Source organism: Mesoplodon mirus (genome assembly GCF_964341445.2).
Source record: "Mesoplodon mirus genome assembly, chromosome: 2".
NCBI lineage: Eukaryota > Metazoa > Chordata > Mammalia > Artiodactyla > Ziphiidae > Mesoplodon > Mesoplodon mirus.
Window position 1 is genome coordinate 145,546,841 of NC_138977.1, and position 22,306 is coordinate 145,569,146.

Here is a 22,306-nt window from a genome sequence, read left to right on the forward strand (position 1 = left end):
ACTGAGAGACTGTCTTCCTGGCTGTAGTCCTCAGTAAGACCCTGAATAAAACTTAAACTCACAACTCTATGTTGTGTGTTTTTCTTTAAGTTGACAGACAATATAGTGCTACTATCTCTTAAGTTATTTAAATCTTTAAAATGGTCCTCATTTTTAAAGAATATTTCAAGTGCTGGCCCTTTAAAAAATATGTTTTATCAGAATGCCAAAAACAGCCATTTTATTCATAATTTAAAAAAAAAAGAATTATCAAAAAGCTGTGCTACATAATATCACTGACCAGGGAGCTCACTTTCCAGCTGATGGTTTTAATCGTATGTAGGAAGATCCAAAGTCATTTTTTAAAAGCTTTACTTAAATACGCTTTATTATAATGAAACCTTCAGTTTAATCAAGGTGAGGGATCAGAAGCCCTGGAATGACAAACATGGTAGATTCTCTGAGTCCAGGGTGGTTTTAGAAATCCAATCAACACATTATCAAGTCATATTACCACTGGCTATGCTTGTGCTTAGGACTGATTTTCAATACTATGAAAGAAAGAATTAATAGAGAATAATATTAAATTAATAAAGAATAATATTCTAATATTAAAATATGGATCCAAAACCTCTTAACTTACATGTGAAATTGATCATATTTTGAGGTAAATTTTTTTTTTAAGTTTTTAAATGTTACAGCTAAAATGTTGCCAACCAGCATGAAATTCTTTTGATGTGTCTGGAAGCTGATAACAGTAGAAACTAAAATTTAAAAATATGTAGTAGATAAGGTTAAATCTTTGGAGTGAAGGCTATTTCAAAACAATTTTTTATAAGGAAAAATGAAAAGGCTATTTAAGTTGATTTTCAAGTTAATTTTTATTACTAATACAATTTTGATTTTCAGTATGCATATTTCAAATACAGTCTATTGGGAGAAACAAAGGTGGAAATGTTAAGCTAATAAGCAGAACAGTCTATTTTAGTAGAAGAGGTGTGGACAGTGTAGATACTTCTACTTTAAAAAGAAATCAAATGTGAAAATCTACTTTCTCTTAAAAACAAACATTTCTACAGTTCCTCTCTAATTATAATAACTGAGCCTATTTGATATATTTTTTATCCAAAGTTTCAATTGATTAATATATATATGTATATGCTTGAGCCCTAACTGTGTAGCCCTTTCCAGTGTGATGAGGCCAAAACATGAGACATATTCAGAGATAAATGGACTAGAATTGTGCAGTTATAAAACTTAAAATACAGCACAGTATTTAAATCATCTTAATAACAGACACTTCACACGCATGCAATGATATATTTAAACTCAAGATGGAAAGGAGGTGCCAAATTAGTGTACTTTTAGAGAATGCTTTTTAATCCATGGTGGAACAGAACTCTTTGTACCTATGTGACTGCTACTAGTAGAAAAATGTCTTAAAACACATGTGGTATATATTTACAAAGCAACAGCTCTTCTCTAAAAAGACTATTATTTGGAATATAAGACAAACTCATTTTATTTTTGTGAGAACAGTAGTTATCTAGGTATTCTCAAAAGGAATCAGATATCAGCATGGCAACCTTAGCTCAAACACTAGCTTGAGTGTAAGCAATCTAACTTTACTCCTTTTTGAGTAAACTGGAGATAAATACCCATACATTTTGTGATGATTTGACAATGGCATTTCTGCTTTACAGAATTATGTCTGCAAAGTATGACTTCTTGAAACATTGATTTCTAATAAAAATATGAGACAGTCATTTCCCTTGTGAATGAAAAATGCATAACTTTCCTGCCATGTACTGTCATTTTCTTGATGTCTAGAATAAATTCAAATAGCTTAATACAATGATTATTTTGATCTAGTGCATGCAAAGAGGGAGGTGGCTGTTTTACAATAATATTTAAGTTTAAAATGTCTGCTTCTCTCTATTTTGAGTCTAGTGAAAGTTTTAGTGAATAATATAATGTATATCAACTTCTGGAATTGAAGTATCTAAAATCTAAGGAGTAAAGGAAATAACTTCTAGCATCATAAAAGAAAGCAACAAAATAGGATATGATCCTGTCACACAAAATCTTTTCTGCTAAATTCTGCATATCTTAAAACATTGACATCTAGAATAACTGGACCACTATAAGAATTTTTATGTGGGGATTCCTGAGAATTCCTGACAGATTAATCAATATACCAGACATTATTTTTTTAAGATTCCATAGGAACTCTTTAGGAATCAATAATTATATCTTATAATTTGAGAGAATTAATGCTGTATCAATTTAAGATAATTTAACAATATAACTTTAGAAAGTACTCTTCTTAATAACTGAACAAATTAGTATCTGGGCGACTCCATTACCAATAGAATTTACAGTGATTTCTTCAACTTTTTATTTCTTTGTTTCCAACATAAGGGATTACTTGTATCCTGGCAATTTTTAAAAATTTTATTCTGTGAAAGAGACCATCATAGTGATAAATTCAAGAGTCAAAAAAAGTAAAACAAAACAAAATAATCATATTTAAAAACCTAAGAAAGTTTTGAACACTCAAGATGTTTTCATTTTAAAATGTTCTCAATGCTTGTTTATGATGTAAAATACTTTGAATTTCCTTGTATTTAATACTTTGTGGGTATGGCAGTGAGGAGCAGGTGTTTGACTGATTGTCTCATAGTCATGCTAACAAGGCATGGGTCATGGAATTGTCCAAGCAACTGTTTAACTTCCTTTGAACATCCTAATGATGTCTTTCTAAAGAAGCACCACTTGTTGCATAGGCTTCTGTGGCATGCTTTCCGTAACTAAATAAATGGTCATGACCTACATTTGCATAATAACAGACACATCCTCTACCACTTCCTTAAATCCACTAATAGCTTTTTTTCTTCACATCAACCCTCACTCCACGTAACACATAGCACAAAACCTGCTGCCCAACAATTCCTCTTGGACCTTTAATGATACATATAGTGACACCAGGGACCTCATCCACTCCTAAACTTAATCTGATATTTATATGATGAGCAATAAAAATGAATAATGCATCAAGGGTCATTTTACAAATGAGAGAAACTCAATATCAGAGCTGTTAAGGATATAAGAAATTAAATAATCTGATATTCTCATTTGACAAATGAGAACACCTGAACCCAGAATCTATTCCTGTCTCAGGCTACTGGCTTTAAGTAGATTAAAAATAAATCCTGTACCTAAATCTTTCTATTCCCCACATATTATGCCATTTACCTCAAAAATCCGTCTGAAATGTATAATTGTCTTACTCTCAAATATTTATTTCTTTCTGAGAACATCTATATTTCAATTCCAAAAACCAAATTTTATCAGATTTTAAAATATATTTCAGAGAAATGCTTAAAATAACACCAAGGAAATCCTTTTTATGTAATTACTACTCATTGGCATATCCCCATTGAAAAATTCTCCAATGTTATATTCTTGCTGTTACTGCTAATGACAGTTAGCATACTATATTTCATTAATTCCTTCCTAGACTAAGGCACATACAAGAAAATACTTAATTTCATTTTAATTCAGAGAGTTTAGTTGCCTAGAACTACTCCATATTAATGAAATAAATGGAATTAAGGTTATGAATTACATATAAGTGCCATCAACACAGAAAATGAAGTTTTCTTCAAAGAAATTCTCTATGCATCTGCAGAGAAGGAAGTGATTCACACTCACATGTGCATATACATACACACACACCCACACACACATACAAACTCAGATAAATGACCTATGAGAACAAGCCAAGATCAAAAGTGAATCTAAATCTGTTGGAAAAGTGAAAACCACTGCAAAGAAACATTTAAAAAAAATGATAAGTGGCACATGATCAGTTCTTCTAACTTTCATGTTTGGCGTCTCCATCCCCTTGGGTGTGGGTTATAGTTGCAATTGGTTACTGAAACACAGTAATCAGACCTGGTCTCCATGGACATTATTTCAGAATCATTTCTGGAAGGCTGCCTATAATATGCATATGGCACCTGTGAATCATGTTGGGAGTTGGTGGGCATACTATTATTGGGTAGGAATGCAACATTATACTCTTGCCTTCCAAATGAGCCCATATTGGCCTTCTGGGTTTGAGGGACATAAGACAGTCTTTCATTCCAATCCTCAGACGACCCTGGAAGCACCTTCCTCCGAGCTGCTGAGACCACATTTGCCATAATGGATTCCTGAATGTTTCTGGGTCTGAAGGCATCATCCAGTAAACCAAAAGAAGACTTGGCTGCTGCTTGCCCAGGAGTTAGTCTCTTGTTTGCTTCCTCTAGCCCATCAGTTGGTTCGCTAGAGTAGCTATAAGCAGGCTGGTATACCCAAGGAGATGTTGTAGAGATGGTGGGTGGGACTGGTCTTCCAGGAAGAGAAAGAGAGCGTCCACTCTGCTAGAAATAATGAAAATGTTAATATATCTCATTCATGTTGGTTTATGCTGATTGACTGTTATTCCAATGTATTCTCCACACCATTACTAAGCACTATAAAAATCAAATCACCACAATGCTTAGTCCTAAAGCCAAGATAGGCTGCCTCTACCCGGTGTATTATTAGCGCTGGTCTGGGACTTGGCCCTCGTTTAGGACCTCCTCCTTGCTCTCCTTTTCTGAACCCATAGCTCCAATTGCTACCATCTTTCTTAGGCATAACCACCATGGCAGGTGCCCTGTCATCACTGGGAACCACCCTTACTTCTGTCTGCACTCTTCATATTCATATCTATATCCACAGCCCACCCTCATTCTAATCCTGTTTTCCTGATACCAAATAAACTTAACATACTGATAACTCTGGAAACATACCATGAGCTACTGGGCTTTGTACTTTTCCCAAGTGACTTTTAATATGTTATATTGATCCACTGAATATAGCAAAAACAAAGAAAAACTACTTAGATGTATTCAACGTTACTGGTCTGATGGAGTAGATCGCCTTTTTCCAGCCAAATTCTTTTTATACATTCGTGAAAATCACATCGATCTTTATTTCCTGAGTGTGGTGTATTGCCCATATCTTGAAGGAAACATTTCAGCCACTTGTTTCATTTGTTCTTTGGTTCCTTTTATGTGTATTACATTCCTTATTTCCTTGAGAGTGTGTGTCCCTGAAATATTCCCTTGTGTATGCTAAATGTTCAGTTTGTCTAATATGCAGAAATATAAATTACTGAAAGCTCTTTTATTCTCTCTTTTTACCCATTCTGTATTTCCAGGGACCTTGAAGTCTGGTTATATACATTATATTCTCACACATTCCCATTTGCATGAGACTCTTAGACAAACTCTTGGCAAAAAGTATCAAAGGCACACTTAACAGAAATGAGTCAACTTGGAAGTATCATAACATTGTGTTTCTTGAACAAAAAACATTGCCATGCTTAAAAATGTGTTCAGATTCTATAAATGGTTTCAACAGCTTTTCTTTCTTAATCAAGTTCTTAAATTTAAAATGAATAGCAACACCTGGATTTGGACAAAATGTCTCAGATTAAAATGTTTAGGTATTTCTGTTGTTATTCCATTAGGCACACAAAGAAGGTAGGTGGTTCAATCTTGGTTTGCATATAAAGAATAAGGGAGTCAATATAATGAATCTTGCTTCTCTCTTTTCAGTCATTAAAACTTTAGTAATAATGGGGAAATTTCCTGGCAGTCCATTGGTTAGGACTCAGCACTTTCACTGAGTGGGGCCCGGATTCGATCCCTGGTGGGGGAACTAAGATCCCTCAAAGGACTCAGCCAAAAGAAAAAAAAAAAAACTTCAGTAATAATGGTTGACTTTTAGCAAAAACTTGTTTTCATTAATCTCCTTCTCTTAATCTAAATCCAGTAAGTCACTATTTAAAGACTTGGTTTCTATTCCACATTGTTAGTGCATTGTTTTCATTCATTTATTCATTTAACAAAAATTTTATTGAATACCTAATGTTTCTAGGCACTTTCCCATGAGCTAAAGATACAAAGATGCTTCAGATAAAGTCCCTCTCCTCAGGAAGCATACAATCCAGTACAGTTTTTAGCTCTGCAATTGTGAGTTAGTCAATCAGAGGTCAATTTAGAGAAGAGACTCTTTACCTATTTTGACAGGACCAATAGCCAGTTTTGTACACTGTGAGAAGTATTAACATTCAGCATGATAAAGAGGAATTAGCTCTTCTCTCCCACAGTATGTGTCTATGTCTCCCTTTTGTCCTTATCTCTGGAAGAAAGAGAACAACATTGGTCTATAGAGTCCCTGGGACACTTTTCACATTCCAGTGATATCTGTTTTCCATCAGATATAGCACCTGCTTTAGTCTGGTCTTTAAAACAATAGAGACTTAAAGGATGGCAACAAAAAGACTCAGGTCTCCACAGAAATATAGGAGAGGCTCCTGAATATACATACAGGTAACTAACATCACTGGCTAATAACTGGAAAAATAAATAATTATCAATATATTTGGAAGTATTAATTACAATGTGAAGGCATACATCTCAGTGATAGGGCATGAAAAACACTGGATGAAAGAGAGAACTTTATTTTCTGGTCTTTGTTCTACCCACTTAGTTGGGAAATCTTCAGAAGAATGGAATCTTAACAGAAATGTAAAAGTTCAAAACACTGTTGAATGATACTCTAAAAACAAAGACATCAGGGATTGTTTTTCAGCTAAGGCAAAAAACATTGAATGTGGGGAGAAAGAGTAAAACTTTGAAGTATAATGTTGAAAGAGTAAGTCATAGTTTTCTGAAGAGAAATTTAAAATAGCATTGAAGCTTTTAAGAAAAGTCTCATGTAGAATAGACATATGCCAAATATAGCAGCAGTGCAGGTCGTAAAGGAAGAGTGCAATGACCTCAATGAACAAAATGACAATTGCTCTTCTATATACTCCTCAGACTGCCAAATGTGACTTCATGCTTCTTTAAATGCTAACAATAGAATAAAATTACAAATTGTCTTAGGTTAGAGACACAACTGTGGTATAAATAAATAGTTCTTTAGGTACATTTTTGTTTCTGTTCATGCCAAAACTATTTCAGGCCTCTAGTCTCTGCCTGCACCCAAACCCCTAATTCTAACGTATTTCCCCAAAGCAATTTTCACATCTTGTTCCTTGGTGCTATTTCCTTCTGTCAATCTCTGTCCCAAGGCTCATGCTGTTCTCTGCTTGGCTGGCTAAATGAAGCCATGTGATCTATCCTGAGCCAGGAATGACCAAAGGGACCTGAAAATAACAGAAGTGTTTCTTCTGTTTTGGAGTTTGGATGTCTGATGGTAGAATCCTAGCCACACATGGGTTAGATTCTGGGTTGGAGTTTCTATCTTGGGTTGTATTATTATCGAAAGAATTTAATTTTGATATGAGAGCACTTAACTGTAGCCAGTATGTTAAATTGGTTATTTTTTGTGTATTATTATGTATGATGTGTTATCAAAATGCTTATTTCTTTTTGTCTCCTACTACCCTTTAAGTTTTTTTAATGAAAGAAATTTTTTCACTGCTGCTTGATGAAAACTTAGCAGGTCCTGTGACATTCTGCTTCCGTTTAGGACTAGTCCTGTCATTACCTTAAGTTACCCAAACCACTTTATTTCAACATAGAATATTCCAGCCACTGGAATAACAAACTCCAATCTCAGACTTAAATCTCTCCCTCCCAACTGCGGCCCATTTCAAGAGGATCACCTTCCTTCAGGACGGGCACTGTGGTTGGCTTCTTCATGCTTTCTTCCTCTTCCTCTCCTAGCTTACTAACCCTGACTTCCAGCCCCCTGGGGTTAGAATGACAGGATAGAGAAAAAAAGAGCAGAAAGAAATTTTTACTTGATTTGGTAACATCATATTCTGGCTTTTCACTCTCAGAGCCAGGGAGGCCCAGAGAAGAAAACTTTCAAGGGATATTTGAAGATTCTTATTCCTATCAGATATCTTGTCTGTAATCCTTGGTTCATGCCAATTCATCTCAATTCTAGGGGTTAACTTGTAACTCAATTTGCACCCCTTAGAAAGCTGTCTACTTACCGTTGTAGCTACTAGGGTCTGTTTGCACCCTTGGAGAGGCCCCAAGACAACCCCATCCAGCTCTTCCTTACTCCTGGCCTGCTCTGGTCCATGGGGAATGCTCACATCATTTGCCTTTGGGAGTGCAGCAGCAGATTTCCTGGTTCTTTGCCAAAATAATTTTTCAGACCATCTCTCACCCTGTAGATATCCTGGGAGGGGGTCAGACTGACTGCAGCCCACCCACTCTGACCTCCCATCCATCCACATGCTGACATCTCGGATCAAGTTCCCTAAGAAGCCACTTTGAAACTCTTTTCTCACAAGGCTGGAGGTGAGAGGGTAGGGCCCCCCAACTCCACCTACTCCAAACACACACCTTGATCTGCAGCATTCCAGAATTCCTCCTCACAAAATCCTCTCTTCTTACCAGACTCTGACCCCCTTTAATAACCTGGACCTAAGGAGTTCAAGAATTGTGGAAGTGGTTTGCTAATCTGTGAACACACCAGGATACTCATGTCTACTATTTTCTTTGTAAAGTCAATGTTTTAATCTGGAATCTCACTTCAGTGTGCAGCATCTCTTATATTTGAGGGCCTTGGGGGAAACTTCCACTTTAATATTCTGTTATATAACATTATCATTTTCAGTAGAGCATATAGTTCTTTCTCTTATTTTTCTTTTTTAAATGAAATATAGGTTAAAAATAGAATGAAATGTTTTTTCTACTAATTAATTTCAAGAAATTTATCTAATAACTTCAAATAGTCTTAAAAGTTGAAACCTTATACCGCACCCAGGCCTTGCCCTAGAGAAGGGGCCTCACTCATTTCCAGGGCATCTCAGGCAGTCCTTAAGCTCTAATCGTTGAGAACGTCTTCCATATATTGCACCAAACTTTGCCTCCCATAACTTTACCCCATTGATCCTGATAACATAAAGTACATCTACTTATACTCCTCTCCAGCCATTCCTTCACATATTCCAGGCTGCTTCGGCTCTCTCGGAACACCTTCACCACCTGATGCTCTTCTTCACTTTTCCAACGAAGGGGAAATAACATCTATGGTGTTCATTCCCTCAGGTTTTCTGCATCCTTTTCCCCCCAGTTTGTTAGATAAAACTAATGCAGATATAATGTCTTGATCTCCTTAAGCAGATGTACTTACAGAAACACAATCACCAAAAGCAAACCCATGAAGATATCATTCAAACTGACTGAGGGGCCATGTCATCTGGCAGGTGGCATAGTTAATATTGCACGTAGAACAACAGTCTCTGTGTATTTAGACCAGTGTGCCATTTAAGTGTTGAATCCATGAGAGTACATGTCAGTCTTTAGATTGTCCAATAAAATGCATGCAGTAAAGGCTGCAAATATTCACACTGAACTCACGAATCACCAGTGTTATGTATTCCCATCAAAAGGATAAACACAAAGGAAGGATTTTCCTGCTTCTGCCTTCAGCAATAGCCAACACTAGTAGATCACTTACTGTGTGCCCAGTGGCGGGTGCTAATTGCTTTGCATGGAATATTTCATATATTCCTCATAAATACCCCATGAAGTAGGCACTTTTAAGATCCCTATTTTCCAGATGAGGACAGTGACACTTAAATAGAGTAAGTAACTTCCGCAAGGGTAGAAAGCTAAAAAGTGCTGGAGTGAGGGGAGTTGAACTCAGGCAGTCTCATATCAGGGTTCTTAATCAAATACATATGACACTGTACTGGCAATGCAATTGTTTTGAAAAAAATATCTTTTCAAAAAAAGATTTAAATCCAAGCAAACTAAATGGAATGAGATGTTAGAAATTTTGGAAAGGGTCATTGAAATCTTAAGTTTGGATTAATTGATACTGGCATCTTGCCATTTGTCACAAGCACAAGTAGGCACCAGTGAGTAGGGAATACATCACATGAGATTCACTCCCTCTCTCTAAAGATGAGACACCGGGCACCCTGCATTCAGGTCAGCTGAAAAGCTCAGAGGAGCGGGGGGCCTTTCTCCGCTTAACATGAACTATCTTTTTTGTCAGTTAGATGTTGACTTATCCACATAGCTTGTTAATGAAGCAGCTTAGTGAGCTTCCTTGTTAAACTGTCCAGTAACCAATTTAGCTGCCAGGAAACACTTGACATTTAAAAGAAGGAAAGGTCATCTGAGGTTTACCTAGGACAAAGAAGTGAATTCTAAAGCAATGCAAATAGCCCTAGAAGCCAAAGAAGTTTAATGTGATATACGTTTTGAAGTTCAAACTGTTTCATACCATAAACCTTATAAGCTAAAAAATTCTCTTGGCTGAAATCCTGCTTACACATACACAGTAGAGAATCTCCACCTGACAAATGTTATTTCAACTCCTTCGACTCCTTTCTCTCTAAACACACATGATCAGTAAATATTCATCACAAACATACTTTATCATAATCAGATTCCAATAAAAGCCAACAGGAATAAATGGCATTTCTTTTGACTTGTAAATCACTGATTAGAAATTCTACAAAGCAGAGGTCCATGAAAGGGCACATGAATAGACGAAAGCACCAGGCATCTGCCAGTTTTCCATTTGCTCAGGTTAAAATATTTGGAGTGATTGTTGACTCCTCCCCATCTCTTACACTCCACACCTGAACTGTCAGCTTTAAAATACATCCAGCATCTGACTATTTCTTACCATCTCCATTGGTACCATCCTGGGCTAACCCACCATACTCTTTTGCCTGGATTATTGCTATAGTCTCCTAACTAGTTCCCCAGTTCACCCTTGCTCCATTAGTCTAGCCTCAATACGGCAGCCATATTGAGAATCCTGTTAAAACCTAAGTCAGATTTTGTCACTTAGTCCTCTGTTTAAAACTCTGTCATCGCTTCTCATTTCACAACAGGAAACAAAGTTCTTTCACTGACCCACAAGGCCCTACAAAATCTGCTGGTTTCACCCCTCCTTATACCTCTGATTTCATCTCCTCCTGTTCTCTACCTCCCACTTTGCTCCAGCTACGCTGGCCTCTTTGCTATCCTTTGAACAGATCAGGTACCCTCATGCCTCAGGACCTTTATACTCACTGATCCTCTGCCTGGAACACAGTACTCCAGATATTAGGGTGATCCTACTTCATTTCCTTCAGGCCTTACTCAGATATCTTATGATCACTATTTGGCTATTCTCAATCTCTCTCTCTCTTCCCCCCATCCCCAAGATTCCCTATCCCCCTTCCCTGCTTTGTTTCTCCCCTTAGGCTTATGCCTGTCTAACATAATAAATGTTTATTTAATTATTTTGTTTACCTGCTTCTCCCCACTAGAATTTAGCTCCATCTAAAGTAGGGGTTATTCCAATCCAACAATGGGCAAAAGACCTAAATAGGCATTTCTCCAAAGAAGACATACAGATGGCCAAGAAGCACATGAAAAGCTGCTCAACATCTCTAATTATCAGAGAAATTCAAATCAAAACTACAATGAGGTATCACCTCACACCAGTTAGAATGGGCATCAGCAGAAAATCTACAAACAACAAATGCTGGAGAGGGTGTGGAGAAAAGGGAACCCTCTTGCACTGTTGGTAGGAATGTCAATTGATACAGCCACTATGAGAACAGTATGGAAGTTCCTCAAAAAACTAAAAATAGAATTACTGTATGACTCAGCAATCCCACTACAGGGCATATACCCAGAGAAAACCATAATTCTAAAAGACACATGCACCCCAATGTTCATTGCAGCACTATTTACAGTAGCCAGGTCATGGAAGCAACCTAAATGCCCATCGACAGACGAATGGATAAAGAAGATGTGGTACATATATGCAATGGAATATTACTCAGCCATAAAAAGGAACGAAATTGGGTCATTTGTAGAGATGTGGATAAATCTAGAGACTGTCATACTGAGTGAAGTAAGTCAGAAAGAGAAAAACAAATATCGTATATTAACGCATATATGTGGAACCTAGAAAAATGGTACAGATGAACAGATTTTCAGGGCAGAAATTGAGACAGATGTAGAGAACAAACGTATGGACACCAGGGGGGAAAGCGGTGGGGGGGATGGTGGTGTGCTGAATTGGGCAATTGGGATTGACCTGTATACACTGATATGTATAAAATTGATGACTAATAAGAACCTGCTGTATAAAAATATAAATAAAATTAAATTTAAAAAAATAACTAAAGTAGGGGTTATTGTTTTATTCATTAAGACATCCCTTGACCTAGAACGGTGCCTGCCAAGTAGATGTTTAGTAAGTATTTGTGAAATGAATGAATAGTAATTTCTATATCAGACTGCCATAATCAGGAAATTCAGTTATCTTCACCAAACTTTTTGGTCCTGTCCCAAGATGTAGCCCTTCTCACATGTCATTTACATGTGATGAGGGACTCACACAAATAGACCCATCCCACCACCCCCAATACATGCACACCAATATGCACACCAAGACATGTTTGGCAAAACAGATAGGATTGATCAATGTTTATGAAAAATAAAATTTTCTAAACAGGTAAAAGATTTTAACATGCTTCAAATAAATGATTTGCATTTAGGTCAGTGGAAGTGTAAGGGTTTTAAACTGCTTTGATTCCCCAAATGAGAAAAGTCTTAGAAAATGATTCATGAATCCTAAAGACAGCCCAAAATCTACTTGTAAGATTTAAAAATAAAGACCAAAGAAGAAAAAGATAATGGAAATTGGGATGGGTTAGATTTGGAGAAGAGAAAGCTGAAAGCTAATTTACCACTTATCGTGAGATTGCAAGCAGGTGTAGGAAATGGCAGTTTCTACTATCTGATCTCTTAGGGGCACTTCCAGCTCTAAAGAGTTTTCAATTACAATTTTTCTGACAATGGAAGCAGGTCAACATTGGAAGGAAGTTCTCCATAGGGGTATAGAATTCCATTACCTAGAGATCTTTAAGTATAGGACAAATGCTCCCTTGATATAATTTAGATACAATTAAGTAGTCAGGGGGATAGAATTTTAAGGTCATTTTTGTTCTAGTCTCTTAATAAGACAGTCTCTATCACATATTCCCTGCCTTCTCAAGTGAACCTTAAATCTTCCTGGTGGAAGAAGTGGAGTTTTGGGAAATTCTGTTGTAACTGTCTCTTATCTTAAAAATGGAAGTGTCCATTTTTTTAAACCGAAATCAGCAGTATTATTCTGCTTACCAAGAATAGTGCAGATAACCAGGACTAATAAATTGTACTATTGAATAGAAAAGTAGCCAAGTAACCATACGTTGCTTAAATAGTTCCATGAATGCAATAAACATACTTAGACATCAAAATAAGAGATAATGTCTTGTAGCTAGAGCTTCTCATCTTGGCTTTGCCATTAACCATTTATCTTAATTCATCTTTGATTAGCTATCAGATTAAATTTTTGGTTCTAAAACAATAAACTTAAAAAAATTTTCATTTTAGATTTGAAGGCAATCCCTTTGTGAGAGAGGCTAAGAGTTATAACTGACAATAGAAGCCAGCATGTTATATTGGAAAGAATGTGAATTTGGACATCACACTGACCTGGGAGTCCTGCCTTTGCCTCTTTTTACCCATATGATTCAACCTCTCCCAGCCTTACTTTCCTTGGTTGTAAAACGGTAAGAATGCTGGCTACTGTTTCAAGATTATGGGTAGAGTAGAGATTGTGTTTATAAATCAGATGCCACGTAGCACAACAGATTATTCTTGTTATTGTGAGAAGAGTCTGTGAGGCCTTAAAAGGTGTCAGAGACCTGGCAGAACCTTTTGTTCAAGAGGCAACTGCATAGGCAGGCTCCTGCCCTAGGATAAAAATAGGAGGGAGCTGCCTTTGAAGTGGCATTAGCAACGCACGCCTCAGATACTGCTGTGCCAGCCACTGACTCCCTCCCACCAGAACGCCGGCAGCAGGGCTGGCCAGAAACATTGCCACTGACCTCATCTCTCTGCTAGCTCTGGGTGGGCCAAAGTATAGACTTCTTGATCTTTTTTAACCTTCTGTTATAGAAGAATAAAAATAACCACATTAATTTAAGGTCATGAAGACTGATGTTAGGCAGGAATCTACGCTTATACTTCTGTGGTCCCTTTCATCTTAGAAACAATGATAACAATAACTAAAGTGTACAGAATTTTTACTATGTACTAGTCACAGTTTTAAGCATTTTGTCTATTAACTCATTTAATCCCCCCAACAATCCTATAATCCCCAATTTCTGCAAATAAGGAAGCTGAGGCATAGAAATTAGGTGATTTACCTGAAGTCACACAGCTCATTTTTGTAAAGGGAAATTGAAGAATTAAGGCAATAGATAATAAAATTTTATCTAAGTAATGTGTTTTAAGGCATTATATATGTTAGTGGAAAAAAATTACTACAGCAGCAATTTTTACCCTCTCATTTTCCTCTATCCTCAGAAAAGAAGTATGTCACTCTCAAAATTATAATCTCTGAAAATACCCTATTAATATAGACTGTATTATATTTAAGTAGCTGGAATTGCCATTTTAATTTTTTATAATTCTTGGGGGAAAGCCTTAAGTGTATTTTTATAAAAGTCTAATTTGGTTTGAACATAAAAATAAAATCTTTTAAACACATTTCAAAATATTTTCTGAAAAGAAGTTTTCTCTCCTCAGATTTAAACAATAAAAGTTATATAGATTTCCCACTATTGAAAAGAATGAATAATAGATAGCAAAAGTTCAGCTCTCATCAATTTCTATAGAGAATTTCACAATAAATAAAGGATGCTGATCCTATATGAAATAAATGAATTTTTGACCTTGTGGGAGGTTTTTGTAGAGAAAAATTATCAGTGCCTGGCATATAGAAAGCACTTCATAAAAGAGAGTCATGTGTATTAGTATAAAATTAATACTTATCCTATATCCCTAATTAGAATTATATTTATGATAAATTATAAAACCCATTTAAGGGCTTCCCTGGTGGCGCAGTGGTTGGGAGCCTGCCTGCTGAGGCGGGGAACACGGGTTCGAGACCTGGTCCGGGAGGATCCCACATGCTGCGGAGCAACTGAGCCCGCAGGCCACAGCTGCTGGGGCCCTCGCGCCTGGAGCCAGTGCTCTGCAGCAGGAGGGGCCACCGCAGTGAGAGGCCCGCGCGCTGCAGCGGGAGGCGGCCCTCGCTCACTGCAGCAGGAGGGGGCCTGTGCACAGCAGCAGGGACCCAACGCAGGCAAAAATAAAATAAATAAATAAATAAATAAATAACATTTAAAATGGTTTAACTATGTAAATATAGCTTTAGCTGTCCATAATATTCTAAACACCTTCTTTCCTGAAACAAATCCAGGCAACCATCTCCTCCTTCCCTCATTCACAAAAAGAAAAGTTACCATGAATGTGCATTTATCCCTAGAAGGAAAGTAGGGATAAGAAATATTTTTTATAGCTTATGTGCCTGCTATTTGAAGTGGAGCTAATATCCCTTAAGCAAACCTATTTCCCAACTAGAATGGCTTTCTCAGAGGAAAATTTTATCAGTTAAGGTATTAAGAACAATTCTTAAGATATGTGTGGGTGCTATAGAACAACCTTGCTCGGGCCCTCTGCATGATAACATTCTCCAAATTTCCTACTGGCAGCTTTTTAGGCAATCCTACTGTTACAATTCCTATAACATTTTAAAAAAATGGGATATCCAAGCTGGTTAATGGTAGTGACAGACACATCAACAACTACACAACACGTGACATTATTTCATAAAGATGCAGAGGATACAGCATGAAGAAAACGACTTACTTGATCTTTGTAACTGTTCTTCTATCCATTACGTTTTTAAGCTTATTAAATAGATCCTTTGATTCATATCCTGGGCCTTGGTGAAAATGTTTAACCTACTGTTCTTGGAAAGTTTAAGATTTTTTAAAAATATTTATTTATTTATACTGTGTTAGTTTCTGTTGTACAATAAAGTGAATCAGCCATATGCATACATATGTCCCCATATCCCCTCCCTCTTGAGCCTCCCTCCCATCCTCCCTATCCCACCCCTCTAGGTCATTGCAGAGCACCAAGCTGATCTCCCTGTGCTATGCTGCTGCTTCCCACTAGCTATCTATTTTACATGTGGTAGTGTATATATGTTGATGCTACTCTCAACTCGCGCCAGCTTCCCCCTCCCACCTCATGTCTTCAAGTCCATTCTCTATGTCTACATCTTTATTCCTGCCAGAGAGAAAAACAAATACCGTACGCTAACGTATATATAGGTATCTAAAAAAAAAAAAAAAATGGTACGGAAGTTTAAGATTTACTGCCAAATCATATTTATGTTTCCTTTGTCAAAAACATGGCTCCAGAGTGATGTTTAAAATTAGGAATAAAAAAAACTCTTCATCTGGGAAATCACCAACTTGTTTCCTTAAGTGCAGAGTAGATAAAAATTTTGCTTAATTGCCTTACCATATCTCTCTGGAACAAATGGTACATTTTATTTAATGATAACTTTCTTCTTTGAGGGAATTTATACAATAATTTCATATATGTCAGTTCATTTTAGAGACACAAGAACGCCATAAAGTAAGTGGGAGTTTCAAATGAATGATGGTTTTTCAAATGAAGAGATAAAAGACCACTAAGGGGGGCTTCCCTGGTGATGCAGTGGTTAAGAATCCGCCTGCCAATTGAGGGGACAAGGGTTCAGCCCTAGTCCAGGAAGATCCCACATTCCATGGAGCAACTAAGCCCGTGCGCCACAACTACTGATCCTGCACTCTAGAGCCCACGAGCCACAACTACTGAGTCTGCGCATCACAACTATTGAAGCCCACGTGCCCTAGAGCCCGTGCTCTGCAACAGGAGAAGCCACTGCAATGAGAAGCCCGCGCACCACAACAGAGTGGCCCCCGCTCGCCGCAACTAGAGAAAGGACCCAAAACTAGCCAAAAATAAACAACTAAAAAAAAAAAAAAGACCACTAAGGGGGAAAATAGATTAAAGCAGAGTGTACAGTGATAGTCCTGATGGTGTGCTTTTCAAATGCAAATGGGAAATACGGAAACATCTTTTTATCAGAAGCATCCCAGGTACATTTCTTCAAAATTAGGAAGCATTGGGCTTCCCTGGTGGCACAGTGGTTGAGAATCTGCCTGCCAATTCAGGGGACATGGGTTCGAGCCCTGATCTGGGAAGATCCCACATGCCGTGGAGCAACTAAGCCCGTGAGCCACAACTACTGAGCCTACACATCTAAAGCCTGTGCTCCGCAACAAGAGAGGCCACGACAGTGAGAGGCCCGCGCACCGCGATAAAGAGTAGGCCCCCGCTTGCCACAACTAGAGAAAGCCCTCGCACAGAAACAAAGACCCAACACAGCCAAAAATAAATAAATAAATAAATTTATAAAAGATCTGAAACAGATCTTCATGAAGTGAAGGTCCATATAAGGTCAACACGACTTTGTCTTTAAAAAAAGAAAATTAGGAAGCATTTACTTTACTTGAAGATAGTAATCCCAGGTATAAATGTAATTCCATTAATGGTTCAAGGGGATGTCTCATAAGGTATTAGGATGCTTGTCTACTTATCAAACTTTCAAAATTAGAGAGCAAATTTTTTTTTTTTTTTTTTTTTTTTGCGGTACGCGGGCCTCTCACTGTTGTGGCCTCTCCCGTTGCGGAGCACAGGGTCCGGACGCGCAGGCTCAGCGGCCATGGCTCATGGGCCTAGCTGCTCCATGGCATGTGGGATCTTCCCGGACCGGGGCACGGACCTGTGTCTCCTGCATCGGCAGGCGGACTCAACCACTGTGCCACCAGGGAAGCCCTAGAGAGCAAATATTTAATTTTGCCCTTGACATTAGTTATTACAGCTTTTCCTATTGGCATAGCTTTCTTAATGCACTTATAAAATGGCAGTATGTAATTATCTAGACATAATGTTGCATATTAATACTACAGCAAATTTTTCTATGTGGGCCACTCATTTATTCAAAAGGTTTTATTCTTTATTATTTCCCTGACCACTCTTCATTCCCAAGTTCACCTTCATTTTGATATGATGCTAGGTAGCTATTGACTATCCAATTGCTAAACAATTGTTTCACTTTCAGTATTGATTCATACAAATGCATAGATGAATTAACAAAAGCCTTATGAGCTAGCTAACACTTCATCAACCCTCTAAGCCACTTTGGTTGTATAGTCTTAGCCTAATATAAAAGGTAAATTCTTCTGGAGGTACTAACATGTCTAGGCCATCATAAATATACATTTGAGATTGAGAGAAGAGAAGAGATCCTTCAGTAAGATGTATGTTTGAAGTTCTTAAGCAACTATCCATTAAAGAAAAGAAAAATGCTGGGGAAGGGATGGAAAAAAAATGTCCAGAGCTTATCTATTTGTAAAAAGATTCCTTACTTATACCAGTCAAAAAGTTCCTCTCAAATCTGTTTTGATCTGTTTTGTAAATATTATGAGACACTTTCTGATAGTGGTATTCAGATTTTCCAGTTGATGGTTGTTTCCCCATTCCATTCTTGTCCTTAATCTTGCGTCTCTCAATATTGGTAAATCTAATGAGGATAAGTCCCTTTTAAAATATAATTAATAGATCAGTGATGATTGACCACCTGGACTCACACATGCTAGTGACCTAGGCTAGAGCTTTTGTGTGTTTTAGCTGGGAGGAAACTTATCTCCCAACTCCTTCATTTAAAGAGCCTGAAGGAGGTGTGGGTAGGGGGAGCAACTCTTACAGTTTCTCACTGTGGGTCAGATAGTCCCAGATGAAATCCAACTTTGATGTTACAACTAGTTGTCTAGACCAGTACATTTTTTGCAAAAAAATGAAGTCTAGATGAGACAAAGTGAAGTCTGACAATGCAATGCACCCCCATGATACACTGATAATTAAACATCTATGCACCATTCACAAAACAGGATTTTCACTTTGCCCGTGGTTGACAGTGGTAGGTAGAATATCACAGAAGTTTGGGGAAAAAAAAAAAAAAAGACAACAAAACAGAGGTTGAATAGTGAAAGCAAAGAAGGTAAATACTAAATGGTTCTTTGTAAAAAAATTGCTTTTTGTATGAATGCATAATACATTTGACGTAATTTCATAAAATGGAACATGTGCATTTTAAGAGCAAAGGATGGAGATCTAGTGATTCAGGTGAAATAAGCAAAGAATAGGAGAAGTTCTGCTTTACAGAATTGCAAGCCCTTTTCTTACTTTACTCCAGTGTGCCTAATGGCTGCCCTAGGACTAGAGGTGTCTCTGAGTTTCAGAATGCTCTCCATTCTCAGGAAGTATCTGTGCGTGTGTCAAGAATAGACAGGAGGAATTATAGTCACACTTTACAGACACTGAAACCAAAGCAATCTTCTAGTCAGGACTTCAAGGAAAGAAAAATTATTCTCTAACCTCCTAAGCTCTGCTTTTTGTCTCATTAGAAAAATGATGTCTTTAAGATTTTTTCTTCAAATATTCTGGAATTAAAGTGGTAAGGAACAAACAAATTTTGTCTTGTCAGGTTTTAAACTGACCTCGGTTTTTAAAATGCATTGAACTGCATCAAAATACTCACAACACTTAAAACCCAAATTTTTTAAGGAGCTATTTATAGAGAGAATTATAAAATCTTAGAGATGGAAGGCATTTTAGAGATCCTGCAATCAAGCTTCCATGAGATATAGGAGTTCCTTTTATAACACCTCTGATAGTCATTGCAATGGAAAAAGCACAGGCTATGAAAACAGATAAACTTGGATTCAGCTGGTGAGTCTGCCACCTTACTGGCTGGGTGACTTTGGGCAATTTTCTGAGCTTGTTTCCTTATCAATTAAAAAAAAAAATGAGGATAATTTCCACCAAATAAGGTCGTTATGAAAATTGAATACATGGATTAAGACCCTTAACACATTTTATATGTCTAACACATATGTTAGTTCCTTCTCCATTCCTTCCCCACAAGTTTTTGAAGTTTTCTTAAACTGAAATTTACTGTCTTGGAACTTCCATTCACTAGTCCTGTTTTTCCTTTTCACGATGGAGACCTTTACTCTCTCATCCATACCAAAGTTCCTCAAATATCCAGCTCTCCTACCTCCCTGGTAGTCTTTTTAGTCTTTTCTCCTCCCCCTGGTAAATGTACAAGCATATATCTCATATTACAGACTTTCCAGACACATCACCATCCTTTTTGTTTTAGAAATAAACTTTAGTGCGTCAAAGGCCTGAAAACAATAGTCCAGTTAGGATCAAAGCTGCTACTCAGTGGGCCTACCTGTCCCTATGCTCTGTTCACTCTTCTAATGTTTAAGCAGCCTCTTGGCTGACTTTGCATTTTGTCAATCCAGCACACAATCTGATTGTTTTAATGTTAAGGTTAAATAAAAATATTGGGATCTTTCCCTGTGATCCATAAAGCGCACGAACTTCTTTTTAGTTTTGAAGATTTTACAATCATACTTGTTTCCATTTTAAAAAGCTAATTAGCATTCAAAGTGCTTCAAAATTCTCCTTTAGTCTAGATCCCAAAATAAGAATGTTTTGGTTATTGCCAGAGAGATTTCAGTTTGTTATTAGTAAGAACATTTTTGATTGGAGATAAGAGACTCTACTGCCCTACGGCCAAGGGAAGTCATACAATCCCTTTGCCCAGAGATAAGAAAAATCAGCCAGGGAACTTGGTACAGTCGCTTCTCTAGATGATAAAATTGTATCATTCTATTCCTAGAAATATTTATTCTCAGACTTGATTAGAAGCAGGGGGTCAGATAAAATCACATCTCAAGGCCTTCTTTATTCTTCTATTTAAAAAACAATTTTAAAAGACTGTTCAAAGCAAGTTATTTGCAACACGCTTTAGAATGGTTGCCTGTGAAGCACTCTCTGAGCGGGAACAGAGTTTGCTGCCACCTCCTGGGCTTTTAGAATAAAGCTGTCAAGATCAGCACTTCAGGGCCTGTTCCCTTCAGACAAGGCATCAAGAGCATTTGAAAGCAGGTGCTGTTTACAAGTCTGGCTGTCCCGGACTGAATGAACTAGAAAACTATTGATGGGTTTTAAAGAATAAAGTTGACTTCAGTGTTTTGTGTGTCAGAAAACTGGTTTTCAAAGTGAGGTTCACAACCCATTAGCATCAGAATCACCTGGGGTATATGTTACAAAAACAAATTCCTGGGCCCCATCCAGGGGCTACTAAATCATAATTTCCCTGGGGTGAGGGGAATCTTAATTTTTCCCTGGGAACAAAAGTTGGAAAACTGCATATTAGAATACTGTGAAGCCAAAAACAAACAAAAAAAGAATACTGTGAAGGCAATAGTTTGCTCACACTAAAACACTGTATATAAAGGAAATGGTGAACTGAAGTGAAAAACTAAAATTAAAAGTTCTAAGAGATATATTTTGCTTTGCTCTTAATTTCAGTAACACCACCTGAAATGAATTGTGACATTTTGCTGGACATTTCATAATGTAGAATTCAAAATCTATTTAGCCCATATTGAGTTTATATGAAGGATTATAAGTGGCACCATCTGATAAGCATTAACAGGTAGTCCAGTGGGCCAAACCATCAATAAATTCTGAGTGTGATCAAAACAAGAAAGAAACTTCCAACTGTGGAAGGGTTGGTATGATACTTTAAATTATCATTTTATTTATATCAGTCCAGCCAATTCCTTAGTGATTTTTAGCTCTAGAGGATGGTTTTGTGAATACTTCTTTATCAAACTGAGATATGCTAGCAGAAAAAAGAACTAATGCCATGTAAGAAAGAAACCGAGTTTTTTTTACTTTTTAAGAAAAAGTGTAATTAAACGCCACAAAAGGAAAACTTAACTAAGTCAATTTAACTGTATTTGAAACTAAAGTAATTTTAGATTCAGATGAAGTTTTCAGAATCTCATCTTGTGATTTTTCTCTCTTCAAGATCATCCTAACTTCTGCTTGTGACTCAGAGGAATTCTAGAAGTACCAGAAAACCCACAAAAATTCCCTGTGTTTGAAAGGCAGCTGGAATTTTAAGTTCCTCCCTACATCAGTCACTCAGCTTCTGAGAATTGTTTTTCATCACTTGCGCTGTGAGCTGGGAGTTTGCTCTGTTCAGACCGAGGTTTTACTCTTTCTGGTTTTGGAAACTGATCACGCTTCTCAGGCAAGGGGATCAATTACTCTAAAAAGACCAGGTTGCTGACCCTTCATCCTGGGACAGTGTTGAGGAGGAGGGATAAGAACAGCTGCCTGCTGCATCGTCAGAGGCCAGCCAGGTTCTCTCAGAGCCCCAACTGTTGCAGGCCTGAATTGGGGTAGCTTCGGGGATTGGGTTGCCA

The 22,306-nt window shown here is 37.3% G+C and overlaps 1 protein-coding gene and 1 long non-coding RNA gene across 4 annotated transcripts in view; one reads left to right on the forward strand and one right to left on the reverse strand.

The window, feature by feature from the left end:
- The window catches only part of LOC309791534, a 196,675-nt gene that overhangs the window by 116,501 nt on the left and 57,868 nt on the right, over positions 1–22,306 (forward strand). The gene's annotated exons all lie outside the window — the stretch shown is intronic.
- Positions 878–22,306, reverse strand: part of SYNPO2 (synaptopodin 2) — a 173,548-nt gene continuing 152,119 nt past the window's right edge. Inside the window, exon 5 of one of the 3 annotated variants that reach the window (XM_082645817.1) lies at positions 878–4,403. In XM_082645817.1, the coding sequence (XP_082501943.1) occupies positions 3,864–4,403 (540 nt within the window). In that variant the 3' untranslated portion in view covers positions 878–3,863. Of the gene's footprint in view, positions 4,407–22,306 lie in introns of all 3 variants that reach the window. The other 2 variants (XM_082645816.1, XM_082645818.1) reach the window with 2 other exon arrangements.